General features: G+C 48.7%; 1 protein-coding gene across 16 annotated transcripts in view; it reads left to right on the plus strand.

Annotated features, from left to right (window-relative positions):
- EIF4G3 (eukaryotic translation initiation factor 4 gamma 3) overlaps nt 1-17,442 on the plus strand; it is a 143,588-nt gene that overhangs the window by 41,646 nt on the left and 84,500 nt on the right. For 9 of the 16 annotated variants that reach the window (XR_005259600.1, XM_038160021.1, XM_038160022.1 and 6 more), the window contains exons 2-3: nt 1,894-1,969; nt 9,950-10,093. Coding sequence is in view for 13 of the 16 variants with exons in the window: in XM_038160021.1 (XP_038015949.1) it covers nt 1,894-1,969; nt 9,950-10,093 (220 nt within the window). In the remaining 3 variants the exon portion in view is untranslated. Of the gene's footprint in view, nt 1-1,750; nt 1,970-9,949; nt 10,094-17,442 lie in introns of all 16 variants that reach the window. The other 7 variants (XM_038160028.1, XM_038160032.1, XM_038160033.1 and 4 more) reach the window with 4 other exon arrangements.

Here is a 17,442-nt window from a genome sequence, read left to right on the forward strand (position 1 = left end):
CTACAGCAGGAAATTTGAGTTTTCATTCCATCTTCCAGTGTGTTTTAATCCTTCTGTCCCAGATTTTGGCTTTTTTGTTGTTGTGTTCCAAAACTTGGGGGTGAATGCAAGATCCTTGGCATGAAGGCTGGGAGTGACTCTGTTGAAGTTTTTGACAAATCTTACTGTTGTTTGGCTGAGTCAGGGTCTTAAATCCCATTTGGTTGTTAAAAACCTCTCTGTTTATCAAATGACACCACATGGGCCTGAGCGGGCAGATGAGCTCAGAGCAGATGAGCTTTAGACCCTGCTAAGGAATTCTTGCCATCGTTAAAAAAAGGCAGAAAGAGATGTAGGGTGATGAGCACCAGCCTGGGCACCAGTGGGACCGGATCCTGTTCTGGTTCTCCTGCCCTGGAGGTGGCCCTGGGCTGTCACCTGCCACGGTGACAGGCCAGGGCCTCCCTGCAGAGGTGTTGCGAAGGTCAGGGCTGGGCTCTTCCCAGCACAGTCCCATCAAGCAGCTTTTTATTGTGTTTGGTGCTCAAACATTGAATATATAACAAAACTGAGAAGTTTTAGAGCGACTTCTGAGCCTGTTTGGTGAGGAGGAGCTTTTTAGTGAGGAGTTCAGAGCCAGAGCAGAGTGAGGTTGTAAATTAACTCTCTCTGTGTTTCTGATGCTGTAAATTTGCCTCAGCACTGCTGGAGGAGGAGCTGATCCAGCTGGGGCGTGCTGGGAGCAGTGGGCAGGGGCAGAGCAGGTTGTGTCTGAACAGTCCTTATTTCAGCATTAACATTTGGTCCATTTTAAGGGGAATAGTTGGGATTGTGGAGCTTGGGGTGGCTGTTGAGTTGTATCAGCACCAGCAGGGTCTGTCCTGTCACTGTGGTGTTGGTCCCTGCAAAGCTTTGGGCAGCAGCATTAATCTGGGGATCAAACTTGGGGTGCAAAAAGTCTCTTGAAATCTTGACTCAGACTAATCTGGGCTCAGAATTTAACTTAGCAATGTGTTTTTCCATGTTAGAATAAAACTAACAAGTGTTTAATGACTGTTTTGTTTTTAAGTATGTTAACATGTGACGTCTATGTCCTTCCATATGTACAAGAACCTCAGTCAATCCAGCTGTTCTCATTTCCCATGACATTTTGGTGTTTAAAATATAAACAGCAAAAAGGTGAAATCCAATTATGGCATTTAGGAAAATTTTTCAGCAAGTGCCTTTTCCATCACAGTGGGCACTGGGTACTGTCTAGATCTGTGTGAGGCCACAAGGTGTTACCCAAGTCAGGCTTTTTTATTCTTTTGGATCCCTGCATCCCCCCGTTTTATTTGAGAAATAAACCAGATTCTGTTGTGGGGTTTTTTGTGCATAGGTTTCCCCCCCCCCCTTAGATTTCCACAGTGCCTTTACAATTAAGAAAACTCTTGCAATTTGCCTTTAAGTCACCCTGCAGCAGCTCCTCGAAACCTCCCATCCCTCTGCCAGCCCTTTCTTTTGGTGGGCGGATGAGGAAAGGAGTCACTGGGTGAAGAGAGGCAAACAAGGAAACAATTCCAGCAGGATTCCTGCGTGGTTGGCAGAACAGGAGCTGCCATTGTCCGGCAGTGCCCTGCTGATCCGCAGGGTTTGCCGCTGAATGCCGAGGGCTGGCGGCTCCGGGGCTTTTTCCCTTTCAAACAGAAGCAGAGCTGGGGGACGCCCTGGACAGGCCCGAGGTTTTGTGGATTGTTGGGCGACGAGTTTGCGTTGGTTCCCTCGTTCCTAGGGTGGGACAGCTGCCTCTGGAGCCCGGGAGATCCCGAGGGATCGCAGCTGCCAGGCGGTGCTTCCAGGGTGGGGTGGCCCTGGCGGGGTCCCCGGGCACGGCCCTGCCTTCCACGCTGCTTTCCTTGACTGGCTGTGTTGCAGAATCCCCCGAGGTCCTGTCCAGCAGCCCCTGGAGGATCGGATCTTCACTCCGACCGTCTCGGCTGTGTACAGCACTGTGAGTATCCGCGGGGCCGGGGGGCGCGGGGCTCGGGGCTGGGCAGAGCCCCAGGGCAGCTGGAATCAGCCAGCAGAGGAAATGCAGCTTCCTCTTGCCCCTGAAATAAACGGTGCTCAAAAAGACTCTTCTGGTGGCCCTGAGTAGGAACAGAAGGGAGGACCCTCTGGCTCTGCACAGCTCCCTGCCAGCAGAGTGCAGCCAGGGGGAAGTCGGGCTCTGCTCCCGGGGAACAAGGACGGGACAAGGGGACACAGCCTCAAATTGTGCCATTTGAACCTCTCACACTGGATGTTGGGAAATTCTCATTGCTGAAAGCGTGGTCAGACATTGGCACAGGCTGCCCAGGGCAGTGGTGGAGTCACATCCCTTCAAGTGTTCAAAAGACGTGTGGATGTGGCACCTGGGGACAGGGCTTGGGTGGGCATTGGGATATTGGTGGAACGCTGGGCTTGATCTTGGAGGTCCATTCCAACCTTAATATTCTGTGATTTTATGAAGAACCTTTGCAGTTGCAAAGGAGCAAGAAAGGGAGAAATCTTTGAAAGACTCATGGATCCATTGCTATTTTTAAGTGTCTAGTTTTATTCAGCATATTGGAGAGTGGGTTTTCCCACTCTCCCAGTGGGAGAGTGTCACTGGAATGACAGTGTTCTGGCCATATTTTCACTTGGGTGACTCCATCTCTTCCCTTGCATCTCACAGACTGATTTTTTTGTGGGCTAGTGGCTTCACATTTCTAATACCTTCTTATGAGAAAAATAATCGAGAAAGATTTGTTTTCACGTGAAACATTCCATTGCACAGAGGAAGAAATATTTTGATAGTAAATAGAATATTTGGGATAGGTGCCTTTGGCTTGCTGTCCTAGATGATTGCTAATGTAGAATATTGATTATTGTAGAAATTTAGCTCAGAAACAGTGATGTTTACTTGTGAACATGATAGTCTTTTCCATTTATCTATTTATTTTTTTCCAATGGCAATAGCTGGAAGCCCAGGGTTATTTATAAGCTTTGCTAAATCAGCACAGCCCTGGGAAAGTCATATTTTGCTTTTCTGGTTGGGATAGTGCAAATATTTTTAATGCCAAAAAACCCTGCTTTTAAGCTGCTCTTTTAATTATTTGGAAAACAGGAAGAAAAGCTGTAGATGGGATAAATTCACTACGTTTTATGCAGAAACATAAGCTGCTTATAGAAAAACATAAGCTGCTGTGCAAGGTTTTCTGCTTCTCTGTTTGCAGGAGTGACTGGGGATGGGGTTCTTGGCTCTGGCTCCCTGGGGGCACCCGGGGCTGGAGCATCTCTTGCCCAGAGCAGCTGTGGCTGCCCCTGGATCCCTGGCAGTGCCCAAGGCCAGGCTGGGCAGGGTTTGGAGCACCCTGGGACAATGGAAGGTGTCCCTGCCATGGGAGGGATGGAACAGGATGAGGAGGATTCAAGTCCTCCCAGCCCAAACCATTCCCTGATGGTTCAATGATAATGATGATATTTAGCTCTTCCCTTTTTTGGGTTGTAGAGGAGTTTAGTGACGCCTCCTCTGCTGGGGCTGCCGGGGGTGCTAAGCTGGGCTCTGGGCAGGATTAAGGGTAAAAGTGCTGCCAGGGGCCCATTGGTCCCAGAAAGGCAGCAGCTCGGGTGGCTCTAGGGGCAGAAGGACTCGGGTGTGGCCCCGGGTGGCCAGGGAGCCATGGGTTCCCCTGCAGGTGAGTTGGAACGGGTGGGGTGCAGCTGGCAGGGGCTGAAGGGTCTGAGGTTTGGGGTGTTGACAGCAGTGAGTGAACAAACCCGAGCTGCAGGCTTTGGGCACCCTCCGTTCTCAACACCTGACATAGGAATGTTTGTGTGCAGAAAAGCAAAACCAGAGGAACAAATTCTGAAGAAATCCTTCCCTGAGAGGGTGGGCAGGCCCTGGCACAGGGTGCCCAGAGGAGCTGTGCCTGTCCCTGGACCCCTGGCAGCATCCAAGGCCAGGTTGGACAGGGCTTAGAGTAGCTGGGACAGTGGGAGGTGTCCCTGCCATGGAACAAGATGAGCTTTTAAGGTCCCTTCCAGCCCAAACCGTTCTGTGAACATAAATGTACAAACACTTATAATAAATAATTCAGTTTGTATTATCTTTTATATACCCCATACAACACTTAAAAAACACTTTAAAAATATCTGAAGTCCTTTAAAGAAGGCTATTTTTTTTTCATTTCTTTCCTCCCAAGATATAATGCAGATGCCTGTGGGGAAAATATGACTGTAAAAATTTAAATTAATGTAAAATAGAAAAGTAACTGTGAAGAATGACCTAAAATAGCTTTTCAGTGTGGAAAAATATCACTCCTTGCTATCTTACAGGAATAGAAGACAGGGCTGGAAATATCTCAGTTCCAGGATCTGAAAATGCAAAAGTTTGAGAAAAAATTTCATGTTTTGGGGAAAGGAGAGAAATTTCTCGGCTGGGTTCTTTTCAGGCTTCCATTTGAAGCCCCAGGCAGATTTCAGATTCAGAGGGAGTCCAAGGATAGGTGGATTGGGATGGAAAAAGCACATGATGGGAGTGCCTTGACAAATTCATTCATGGAAGGTCTCAGTGGTTTGTTACACAAGGAGCAGCACCATGTGTTTGGGGCCTGGGTTTGCATTAAACAGGCATTTTGAAGAGCACTGTGAGATCACAGAATCCTGAAGGGTGGAAAAGGCCTCCAAGATCTTCAAGTGCATCCTCAGTTCCCAGGGGCTGCTTTTTCCCATCAGCATTTTATTTGCTTGCACAGCCTCTGGGGGATTCCACGTGGATTATGGATCATCACTTCCAGAGATGTGTTTTTCCAGAGCATGGCTGGTGTGGGAAGAGTTTTGGGGTCCATAAGCACCACGTGGGGACTCTGAGCTGCCCGTGTTGTCCCCGTACATCGTGCGTGGGGTGGGAACAGAAATCACTTGAGATATGGACAACCCACAGATGAACCCCCAATTTTTAGTTAGATAAAGAGAAAAAATAATTCAATTATCCTTTCTATGCCTTTCCACATGCATTATCAGGACCTTGGTTGCACATTCCAGAGCTCTTTTTATTCCCCACAGCTACAAAAACGGGAATGGAAAATCATGTGGCTTTCACTATGAGGCCAAATAATAAAACTAAATCTGAGGAACAAATTTTCCTGTAGGACAGAGGTAGGAGGTGAGGAAGAGGCCAGGTGGGATGAAGTTTGAGAGCTTGGAAATGCTCAAAATTCACAACAAGGCTTTGGTAGAACCTCTTTATCAAGGAAATCATACTGGTATTACAACCAAACCCACCTAGATTCATCATAAGTCATCTTTATTTCTTTATTGTGACATTATACTGAATGGGTTGTTGGTTTGGGTTTTTTAATAAATAAATCCAGCAGTAAAATTACATGAAAGCAAACCGCAGTTGGAAATAATTATTTCCATGAACTAACCTTGTAATAATTTTCCCTCATCAATAATGGAGAATGCTCTGTTGCAGAGCTACTTTTGGACATAAAGGTTTGGGGGTTGTCCTGTAAATTGCTTCTTGTTTCCAAGTCCTCTACACTGCAAGAAATGAGGGTGGTTATTTGTGTGGCCTCTGAAAGATCCAAAACCTGCAGAGTTTAGAAGGGGCATAAGAATGAAATTCTGTTTCTGTTGGAAATTATTTCAAAGAAACATATTCAAGAGAGTTTTTTGGGTTGGAGTTTTTTGAAAGATGCAGACCTCCAACAGGAAGGGAACTGTACAAAAGGTGAGCGTAAATCCCAGCAGGCACCCCTGTCCTGTGCCCAGGGGAATGGGGCTGAATCCATGGGAAATGAGATTAAGGAGCAGAAGCAGATGTGCTCTTCAGATTCAGCACGAGGCACAGCTCTGGAATTGGATAAGAGGAATGAGGTGCTCATGGACATCCTGTCTTTGCACAAATAACTAGTTTTGGCAGGTTATGGTGCAGGTTTGTAACTGCTTTAGTAGCATGTTGTGATTGGAAGTGCTGCAGCTTGGACCAGAACTGCTCTGGGCTAAACTCTGATGAGCTGAGGAGCAGCACTGAGGCCCCGAGCAACCTGGTCCAGTGGAAGGTGCTCCTGCCACGGAATGGGATGAGTTACAGGTCCCTTCCAACCCACACCATTCTGTGCTTCTGTGAATGACTTCTGGGTGAGAACAGATTGGGAGTGAGTGTTAACAAGGTGTGTTTGTGTGGGGAGAAGTCACCTGCTCAGGTGCAGCCTGGAGCGGGTCCCTGTGGCCGGGCTGGGTCCAACCCTCGTTGAAGGCGCTCGTTGGTTGCTGTCCTCATGTGCCTTTGGAGCAGGTTCCATGTCCTGTCAGGGTGCTCAGCTCACACCAGGTGGGGCAAAGAAGGTAACGGGGCAGAGAGGTGCTGAAGAGCCCCCTTGTCCCAGAATTTCAAGGACTAAGGGTTAACTCTCATTCTCACGGGGGTGTTTGGTTGTTTTCTGTCCTGGGGTGCCCCTTGGTCCCCCCGAGTGTTTCACACCCAGCAGAGGTTCCATGATTCGTGTCCTTTGAAGGGATCTTCCTGCAGTGAAGAGAATCCTGTAGAAAAGGGATTAGGGAGGATTAGCTGCTCCAGCTCCCTGTTCTCAAAGGAGGGATCTGGGTCAGGAGGCCAAGGTGGTCCCTGCCCGGCTGCGCGGAGGCTGTGGAATGTGCAGGAGGGAAGCTCAGTTCCCCATCCTGCTCCAGCCTGGAATCATGGAATGGTTTGGGTTGGAAGGGCCCATCCAGTGCCGCACCTGCCATGGGCAGGGACACCTTCCATTATCCCAGGGTGCTCCAAGCCCTGTCCAACCTGGCCTTGGACACTTCACAGATGGGGCAGCCACAGGGAAACCAGGGACTTGGGTGGGGTAAAGAGTAATCCCAAACTTGTATGAGATGCTAAACCCAAAAGGTGTAAAAGATCTCAGAAAGAAAAGAAAAATTCCAGACTGAGTTTTTATTCTGTATTTCATTACCTTTTTCCTTTAAAATACAGGATTAAGGCTTCTGGAAAACTAAAATTAGCTCTTGATACTCAGGGAAGATAGAAGGTGATGCCCTAGCAAATTAATATGTAATTTTGTATATCCATTTTTACAAGAACAACTTAACCTATAGGTTTTAGGAAGATATTTGCTTCCATAGTCATCTCAGACCATTTAAGAAACAGCAAAGCACACCTTGGGCTCTATGGGGGCAGGTACCCCTGCAGTGATGAGCTTAGACAGTCTCTACCTTTTACCTTTGATAAAAGTTACTGAAAAAACCACACAAATTCAGCAAGTTTGTCTTCCTTTACTACCTGTTTACATTAAAATCAGTGTCTTATAATTCAGTTTATTCGTAAATAATTTGTTGTAGGAAGAGGAAGGTGTGGAAACACCGACTTTGCTGTAGCTGCTGAGAAAGGCTCTCTGTACTTTTCCTTCTGCTGGAACAAACCCCAGTCATTGGTTTGGGTGCACTGAGCTAGACTTGGCTAAACTTAGGAGGTCCTGGAAAATCAATGGTAGGCTCCTACAGGATACTCTCCAAGTGTGCTGTTGCCAAACTATCAGCCTGGTGCAATTTTATAATTGTTCTGCTGCCTTCGTTAGGCTTTCAAGCCAATTTTAGTAGGTCCAGACCTGTGTCTATCGTGTGTCTGCTGCACTGCACGAGGGTATCTCATGGACTCATTCAAGCAGCTGCAGTTTTCCTCTCAGTTCAGCTTCCAGATTTCAGATCCAATCACGAGAGCATTTCTTGATGTATTTCAGTAACCTCCAACTTAGGTTATTTTCCCCAAGGCTGTGCTGGAGTCACCATCCCTGGAAGTGTTCAGAAGGTGTGGGGATGTGGACTTGGGCACATGGTTTAGGGGTGGACCCGGCAGTGCTGGGTTTATGGTTGAACTAGATGGTATTGGAGGGCTTTCCAACCTTAGTGATTCTGGGATTCTATTCCACAATTCTGTTTGCATGTTGTAATTTCTGAGGAGGACTGCTGGGTGCTCACAGTGACCTGGGTTGTTGGTAGTGCCCCTGTCCCCATTGTCAAAGCCCTGTGTGGTCTTGGCTGCTGTTGGATCAGAGGATTTTGGATGGCTCCAGCCTTAGCTGGAGCAGTGTTTGCACTGCTCAGAGAAGGGAGGTGAAAACTGGCAGTGGTTGAAGTCCCACAGCTGTCACAAAATAACCTCTAGCTTCCCCCAGGAAGTGCCATTTGAGGAGAATGGTGAGGAGCACGGGCACAGCCTGATGAGGAGCACGGGCACAGCCTGGTGAGGAGCACGGGCACAGCCTGCCGCTGGGGCTGTTGCTAGGAATGATTTCCTTGTGGTTTGGGTTGCCCGTGCTTCCTCCCCCTCCTGACTGCATTGTTTGATATCCGTCACAATCCGTAGTCACTTCTGAGCACCGAGGGCTGCATGACTGACGTGACAGCTCTCTCAGGGTTGACACGGGAGTCATGGGACAGACTTTCATTTTCTCGGGGATGGGCTGTGGAAAGTTTTATGGAGCTCTCTGTGAGGCTGGCTCTGATCCAGCCGAGGCTGCGTGCGCACACCTGCCAAGAGAGATCAGCCCGAAACAGAGATGATTCATCCCTGGCGAAGGGAAGGATCCAGTTGGGGACAGAGGATGAGGTTCTGTGACCGACCCGCCCTTTCCTCTGATGAGCGCTCGGGGGCTGTAAATCTTCCCACAGTGAAGGCTCCTGGCCCATTCCCAAGCCCTGGAGCTGCTGCATGTTGTGATTTCCTGGGATTTCGGGGCTGGCGCAGCTGCTGTGGTGGTTTAGGAACTGTAACGACAGGCGTGGACACTCTGGGTGCAATAAAGTGACTTGGAAAAAGCACTTAAGTGGTGAACTCCGTGACTTCTGCTCTCTTGGAGCTTGGAGCTAATACTCCATTAAAGAAGCCAGGAATTTCCTTCTGCCTTCTTTACCCTGCTGGGGACATTTATGCACGCATTGGCCTGCGCGGTGCCAGTGACCTGTGTGGGCTTCAGGTGCCTTCAGCTCACACTGGGGAATGTTAGATGGGATATTGGGATAAATCCTCCCCTGGGAGGGTGGGCAGGCCCTGGCACAGGGTGCCCACAGCAGCTGTGGCTGCCCCTGGATCCCTGGAAGTGTCAGGGCCAGGTTGGACAGGGCTTGGAGCAGCCTGGGACAGTGGGAGGTGTCCCTGCCATGGCAGGGGGTGGGACTGGATGGATTTAAGGTCCCTTCCGACCCAAACCATTCCATTATGAAGTGATGATTTTCAGCAAACAAATAAATGAGAAAAGGTCAGTGAGAAGCAAACGCTGAATTTCAGTAGCGTGCGTTTTAACCCAATCTGCTGAAATTTAATTGTGCTGAACAGCTGGAGGTGTCACCCAATAGTTGTGTGACTCTTTTTTCCTTTGATTTCCCTTTTTTTTCACTGTAGCCACTCTCTAAAATATATTTAGAACAGTTCCATAGTGGAGATAGTAAAGTGGAGCAAATGTTTGTGTGCCATGAAAACATTTTTCTAATACTTTACCTAATGTGCTTTGTTGAGCATTTTTAATAGAAGTTGAGAAAGGAAATAAACATATGCAAGATTTGCTTTGCTGTTTGATTCTTTGCTTGTGGCAAGCCCTGCAGATACCATGGCCTCTCTGCAGTCCTTTATTTTTCCTTTTTGGAGGCAATATGCAAATTTCCCCCTTACTTTGTTGCTGGTAATGTGTATCCCCTTGCAAAATCCCAATATTTTTTGATATGGCTTCTCAAGGAGGGATCAGAAGGTCCCAGGCCTGAAGGCAGAGGGATCCCACACATTTCCACCAGTGACTGCAGCTGGTGCTCTGATTTTTTGATCCTTCCACATTTTCCTGAATCACATCAATAAATAACTTGTGCAGTGTTTCACTTAGATAAGTAGATATTATTTTGTCTCTCTAGCTATGTGCAATGGAGTCTCTGCAGACTGATTACTAATGTAATGTTTTACTAACAGTTTATCTCCACACAGGTAACACAAGTAGCAAGACAACCGGGTCCTCCTGCCCCATCCCCTTACACTGCACATGAAATAAATAAGGGACACCCAAATCTTGCTGCAACGCCACCGGGACATGCATCGTCCCCTGGGCTCTCACAGGTAAGACCTGGCGTTGGAGCAGAGCATTCCCAGCCTCCCCCTTTCCCTCCTATCCCATTCTCAGCTTCTCTGCTCAACAAGGAACTGGCTTGTGTTGTCTGTGACCAGTGTAGAAACAAAATGAATAAAGGGTTCGGCTTGAACCTTGCAGTGACCTCTCAGCAGCACTTAGATTAGCACACCAATACCATTCATTGGTATTTATAAATTAAATACAAGTTTATTAGGCATTAGTTCCTCCTGGAGTCTGTAACAGAAACTAAAAACAGCTTGAAAAATTAGAGAAAATAATCGTGGATGAGGAGGGGAATGTGTTTTGCTGTTGGATCAGGCAGTTTGGGGCACGGTCTGACTTCCAGGTTGAACACCCTACAAGTGTCCTGTGTCCTGTCTCTGGGATTTTCCAAGGGGAAATCAAGATGGTGCAGTTTTGTACAAGATGGTGCAGTTCTGTAATTCCAAGAAATGGGTCAGGAAAACGAGTTGCACAAATGATTTCTCATAAAAGAGATGAGACAAAGGGCTGGTTACAGAAAAGTCCAGAATGGGAGATAAATGGGAGTTATAATAAGAATGGAGAAATAGAGTTTAGTGAGATATGTGGAATAAATTGGTCTCTTTGTAGCCTCTATTAGATAAATATTCTGCAGGGCTGAATTGAGAGTGGAGAAGCTTATCTGAAAAAGGAGGGGGCAAAAGAGGCAGGTAATGGGCCGAGAAAAAAAGGAGATAAAAGATACTGGGATGGGGAAAGTGGGATGTGGAAGGAATGAAGTGTGAGCCAGAGGAAAGCCTGGTGTTCCCTCTGCTCTTGATGGATTTATACTTGTGTGGATCAAGCAGGAAGGCCTGAGCAGGTCAGCTGTTATGGAGAGTGAGTTTGTTCTCAGGAAGGGGAGCAGGATGAGAGGCCGAGGGTTGGGAATGGGGAGTGATGGGGAGAGCCTCAGGTGGATCCAAGCCCCCCTGCCAGCCTCTGGAACATTAAACTGCAGCTGACCTGCCAGAGCAGGAGATGCCTGGAAACAGGTCATGGAAGGGACACTTCACCTGAATGATGCACGTTCTAGATACAGCATGATGGGGCACAAACGCGTGGTTGTGTTTGGGAATGTGCAGATGCTCATCCTCCCTGGGTGGGACATCAGAGGCTGCAGTGTCTCTGGCAGGCAGTAGTGGTGTTGGGGCTGTTCTTGCACTCCAGCTGCAGGGTTGTTGGGAGTAAAGGCTCTGGGCTGAGGCCTGAGGCTCAGGGGACAGGGAGGGCACAGCAGGGTTGCAGAGCAAACCCTCAGATGCTGCCTGGTTTTTGTCATGGATCAAGACAGTCCTTCCTGCTAAACCTCATCAGCACATGAAGCTACTCCTGTGGCAGAGGAGAGGGGAAGAAGAGAACATTCTGGGCAGCCTCTTTGAATCTATTGTAATCAAGGGATTTCTCTTCTTCCCTTAATATTTTCCATTGAGTCAGTGCATCCATAGAGAGTGGGCTCTGTGCCAGATCTCCAGCCAGCTGGATAATGCTGCTTTCCTGTTCTGCTGGCTCTTGGAAGTTGGGGTCAGCCTGTGTCCCTGCCGTGCTGCTGGAGTGACCTCAGAGCTCTGGTGGCAATTGAGGGCTCTGGGGGCTCCCGGGGTGGCCGTGCTCCCCCTGAGAGGGGCCAGCCCTGCTGTGCTGAGAGGCAGGGAGGAGCAGCAAGGCCCAGGGGTGCGAGGCAGGTGGAGCTTTGGGGCCAGAGAGGGCTGGGCACTGCAGAGCCTTTCCCCAGGGGATTGCTGCCAAGGTGGCATTCAGCAGTGAAGCAGCACCAGTGCAGCTCCTGCTTGTTCCCAGTTCCCCTCGGGAACCCTCCCCTTTGGGTGGAGCTTGGGTGGTGATGCCAGGTTGGACAGGGCTTGGAGCAGCCTGGTCTGGTGGAAGCTGTCCCTGCCCATGGCTGGGGTCGAGTTGGAGCAAGCTGATCCAACCCAAATCATTCTGGGGCTCTGTGAAGAGCCAAAATGCAGGAGTCTGCACTTGGGACACCAGTCAGGCTTGAAAGGGGATCAAAGCTTTATAGACTAACCTGTCCCCAGGGACAGTTTTCTGTACCCCTGAACTATTAGAGATTTGGGTAAATTTGTATTCTGAATATTTTTCTGGGTATCTCACTCGGGCCCCTGTCAGGAGTTGAGTTTCTGTGTTTCGTTATGGTAAGAAATTCCCAAGCTAAAGGGAGATTTGGATGGAAGTTTAACCTGTTCATTGCATCTGTGATTTGTCTCCCTGGGGCTTCAAGGAACACCCTGGTGTTTGTGTTAAGAATGAGGTGAAGGGAAGTTTCCTATTTCCACATCTCTTGTAGTCTGTGATTTTCATCATGTTTTCATTCATTTGCTTTCTTTTAGAAAGCGATGAGAGAGTAATTTTTGAGTGATTTTGTCTGATTCTTGGGCACCTTAAATCCTGGTGTTTCCCTTTAGAGATAAAGGGACCCAGGCTGACATGGGATTCAGATGAATGTGTTATTATTAATTCCTTCAACAGCAATAAACCACAAATAACTGTATTTTACCCACCCACGCTGCGTTGATGATTGAACACTGAACAAAGGTTGTCTTTGCCTTTGTCCAGTCATGCCTAACATAGCGAGGGGGTGTTTGTGCATAAAAGATAAGGACAAGACCACTTTGTTTGAATTAGAGTCTGATTAAGGGTCATTGATTTCTCCATCAGACTCCTGAGTTAATAAATTCTCACCAAAGCGAGTCTTTCCAAGGTAGGGACCGCTCTTGAGGCAGTAGTGAATGAAAATACTGGTGGGTGTTTTAGGCTTTGGATGTCATCTGGTACTAAAGGGAGTTTGGGCAGACGTGGAATGTGTGTCACTGCTGGTGGGGCAGATTGCTCTGAGTGCTCAGCAGTCTCTCCTTGCTGTTACCCAGGTGGGATCTCAGCATCTCCTCAGGCTCTAGAGTTTCTTGAAGAGGGGATCTCACAGAACCAGGGAGTGTCCTGAGCTGGAAGGGACCCACGGGGATCAAACCCAACCCCTGGCCCTGCCCAGACACCCCAACAATCCCAGCCTGGCCAAACCCTCCTGGAGCTCTGGCAGCCCCGGGGCTGGGACCATTCCCTGGGGAGCCTGGGCAGTGCCAGCACCCTCTGGGGAAGAGCCTCTCCTGATCTCCAACCCAAACCCCCCTGGCCCAGCTCCAGCCCTTCCCTGGGTGCTGTCCCTGCTCACAGGCAGAGAGCAGAGCTGCCCCTCGGGAGGAGCTGCAGCCCCCAGTGAGGGCTCCCCTCTGGCTCCTCTGCTCCAGGCTGAACACACCAAGTGCCCTCAGCTGCTCCTCGTGTGGCTCCTCCAGACCCTTCATCCTTGGCAGAAGCCATGGATGGCTTCTCCAGAAGGAGAAGGTGGTTTAACAAATGCTTTGATTCCACCAGTGACCCCTCACTGCCCTGGCTGCTCCAGAGCTGCCTGTCCCAGCACGTCAGGGGGCTGGGAGATGCAGTAATATCTTGAGTTCTAGTGAGTGATAAAAGGAATTGCTGTTACTTACTGGAGCTCCAGGAGCTGGAGCAGTTCACTGTAAGTTTGTGTGTGATGAGATGACAGCATTGTGCTGAGTGGTCTGAAAGGGAGAGTTTGGGAACCAGGGATCAGGGAATGTATGGGGTATTTAACCTGAGAAGTCAGGTACAAGTGAAGGTTGTAGCTTTGTTTGGTTTCCTTTAGCTTTATCTAAACAGACAGAAACAGCAGGTTCTGTGGTGCTGTGCTTGGGTGGCCCTTTCTCTTCCTCCTCCACCATTTCCATCTGACATAGCCAAAACAAGAGCAGGGCTCAGGACACCCTCCAGCACTTTGCTGCCCTTCAGGATGAGTTTGTGCAGCACAGTGAGGAGGCCTTGGCAGCCATGTGGAGCAGTCCCACACCCCCATCTTTGCAGCAACAGGCAGCATCTCTGCTTCCCAAATTCCAGGGCCTTGAAGTCATAGTGCTGCTCTGGGGAATGTGCTGAGCTCTGGCGCAGGGGAGTGCGCAGCACATGCTGCTGCAGTGATTTTATGGCCAGATGTGGCCCCAAGCACATCAAATTTCATATTCCTGTTGGGTTTTGTGTGTTTTTCCCTCGTTCTGACAGGGAGAGGAGGGGCACGGCCCCTCTGCCTCCCCTCTTGGCTTGAGGCTGCAGAAGGGGCTGGATTTACACAATTCCCTTTCTCAGTGCGTGGAGGAAAGGAGAAACCATTGGAAAAGGAGCAGAGCAGCTCCTCCTTGGATATGGCTCCCAGAACAGGTTATGCAGAGCTCAGGTGGGGCCTGGATTGACAGTCAGGCACCATCCCATGATGGATGGAGAATCCAGAGCAGGCTGAGAGCATTCCCAGGGCCCCTAACAGAGAGCAGCTGAAACGCTGTGAATCTGCCCCATTCCAGTGCCTTACACTGATGGATGGGGCAGCCATGGTAGGATGGGATAGTGGGAAAGCAGAGCACTGCCAGAGCAGCTGGGCTGGGAGCAGCAGGAAGGAGCTTCCCTCTGTCCATGGGCTCCTCAGAGGCAGTGTGCAGGGCCTAGGGCACCAGGAGAAGGCAGTTTCATCTCCCTCATGACCTCGGGGTGTTTTGGATGATCCCAAGGAGCAAGTGCAGTGGGTTCTGGCATGTGAGGGTGAATGGTTTGGAAAAGACTCTTGGCTTTCTCTGCCTCAGCTTTAGAACTGCAGGCTCTAGTGGGATGCTGAGGGATTCTCTTAGTCCAGGCCCACAGTTTGGAAGCATCAAGTGACCACACTTGTAACAAATTGCCAGGAATTTCCTCTGTAGTCAGGGATCGTTTCAGCTCTCATTAAGAACATGCTGTGCACTGAGCAGATTGGTGCTGCCTGCCCACGGCTGCCTCTTGGGATGGGCTGGAATGCTGGAGCTCTAGGGAGCAGAGGATCCCACAGCACTGATGGGGACCTTCCTCTGGAGCTGCTGTAGTTGTGGACATCCCTCACCTGCTCCTCAAAAGGTTGAGATGCACCCAAGTGAACACAAGTGCAGGAGGGCTGAATTCTCTGGATCTTGATGCACGGAGACCTTGACTTTTAGGTGGCTGAGTTAAATCCAGAACAGATTGTACCAGCTGAAACTTGTTACCATCTGGTTCTGTGCCTGAAGTGAAGAGAGTTTTGTGGTCTCATTCTGCTCCTCAAAAATGTCACCATCGTTGAATTAGTGTTTGTAATAGCAGGGAGACATTCCTTAGTACCTTCAGGTCTGGGAATGTGTGCCAGGAAGCAAGTCTGCCTGCCATCTGTGGCATGTTTATTAGGCAATCCCCAGGCCCCTCTTTTATGATCTTGGATCCTTTCTACAGGAGCTGGAATAATCCTGTTAGAACCATGATGTTTATTCACTGCTTCCATCTTCTGCAGCCCAATTTGAGATGCTTTTAATTAAGGGATGTTTATTAAGGGATTGTACCAGAAGGAGGGATGTAATTTAATTGTAACCTCACCCATTGGTGCCCTGGGGTCAGTCAGGTGCCCTGGGACGTGGGGAGTGTTACTCCTTGTTCTCTTCTTGTGTTGGAGGCAGCGGCCTTTGGAGTCTGGTTGCTACACATTGAACTCATCTTCCCTTAAATTGTGGTGACCAGGGAAGGGCTGGATCTGTGTCAGGCTGGAGATCAGGAGAGGCTCTTCCCCAGAGGGTGCTGGCACTGCCCAGGCTCCCCAGGGAATGGTCCCAGCCCTGGGGCTGCCAGAGCTCCAGGAGGGTTTGGCCAGGCTGGGATTGTTGGGGTGTCTGGGCAGGGCCAGGGGTTGGGTTTGATCCCTGTGGGTCCCTTCCAGATCCATGATTCCTCATTATTTGGTCCCACATGTGCTTCGCTGGAAGGAAATAGTCAGCATAAAACCAGGTAATAAACTTCCTCTGCCCCTGGGGCACAAGGGGCTCCCAGGTTTATTGTCTCATTCAGATAAACTCCCTGTCCATCATTTTCTGTGTTCAGGTGCATTGCTGTGGATCCCTTGATCCGAGCTGATCTCTAAGCTTTGCAGGGAACTCTTCCCCCAGAGAACTTCCCTGTGTAGGAACCTCCTTGCTCTGTGTAAGGAGCTGTTATCACCAATTCCCCACTGGTTAAACCCACCCAGAATCCCATAACTCTTATGGCTGTCAGTCAGGGAGTTTATTTGTGATGTAGACACTGAATGAAAGATTAAACTCTCTTTTAAATGAAGAAGTTGGTGCTGGACCAGCTGAGGGACAGTGCTGCCTGTTTGTGCTGCTCCTCCAAGCAGCAGATTGCAGTTTCGTGGATCTGCTGTCCATTCCAGATAATGAGAAGAAGGCAAATTTAAGCAACTCAACTCCTGATAGTGTGAACAGTAAACCTACCTAATAACCAGATTCATATGTAGTAATGGATTTTCTTCTGACCAGTCAAGAGGTTGACCTCTTTTTCTTCTCACTTCTTTCCTTGTGCTTCCTTCTGTACATCCGGGTCAGGTTTCATCCCAGCACATTTCCAGTGCATTTTGCAAATTCCAGGCTTGCAGGAATATGTGACTGCAGGTAGAGATTTGAAACTGTGAGTTATTTAATAGCTGATAAATCCAGAAGTGTAATCTTCTTTTGGCCTTTGTGTTCAAGACCTGCTGGAAGTGCAGCTGAACCCTCTGGTTTGTAATAGGATTAGGAGGTTTTTGATTGGGTTAATAATGCTGGAAATATTTCCTCTGAGAATGTATTTCATTATTTTTGGTTCATTACTGTGCTTTTTAACTCATTAGGGTAAGTCTGGGCAGATCTGGCTGGAAACATCAAACATGTCTTGTGTCTCCGTGCCTTTGGTCTTCAGGGGGCTTTTGTGAGGGGGTGCTGGGCTTCATGGGTGTCTTCTAATTTGGGAGAGCATCTGGGGGTAAGAGCTGTAGGAAGGGAGAGTTGGGAATGCATAATGTAGCTTCAAATGCAGATTAACACTATTTATTTTAATTATTTAACCTTGGAAGCAGTTGGTTTTTGTAAGGTGCAATGTAGGAGGGATGTATGAATTAGTTTTAGTATTTGTGCACTCAAGAAAAACAGAACCTTTAATTTTTTTTTTCTAGCAAGGAAAGGAAAGAAAGGAAGACCCATTACAATTTTATCATGTACATGTGCAAAGAAAAGATTACAACACAAATACTGAGTCTAGCTGGGACTAGGTCTGGCTTTAGACCCACCCCTCATCTGCCTCATAAAATCCTTTCTAGAATCCCAGGATGGTTTGAGTTTGAAAGGATTTTAATCTCATCCAGTCCCACCCCCTGCCATGGCAGGGACACCTTCCACTGTCCCAGGCTGCTCCAAGCCCCAGT

The sequence above is a fragment of the Motacilla alba genome, chromosome 21, assembly GCF_015832195.1.
Source record: "Motacilla alba alba isolate MOTALB_02 chromosome 21, Motacilla_alba_V1.0_pri, whole genome shotgun sequence".
Lineage (NCBI taxonomy): Eukaryota > Metazoa > Chordata > Aves > Passeriformes > Motacillidae > Motacilla > Motacilla alba.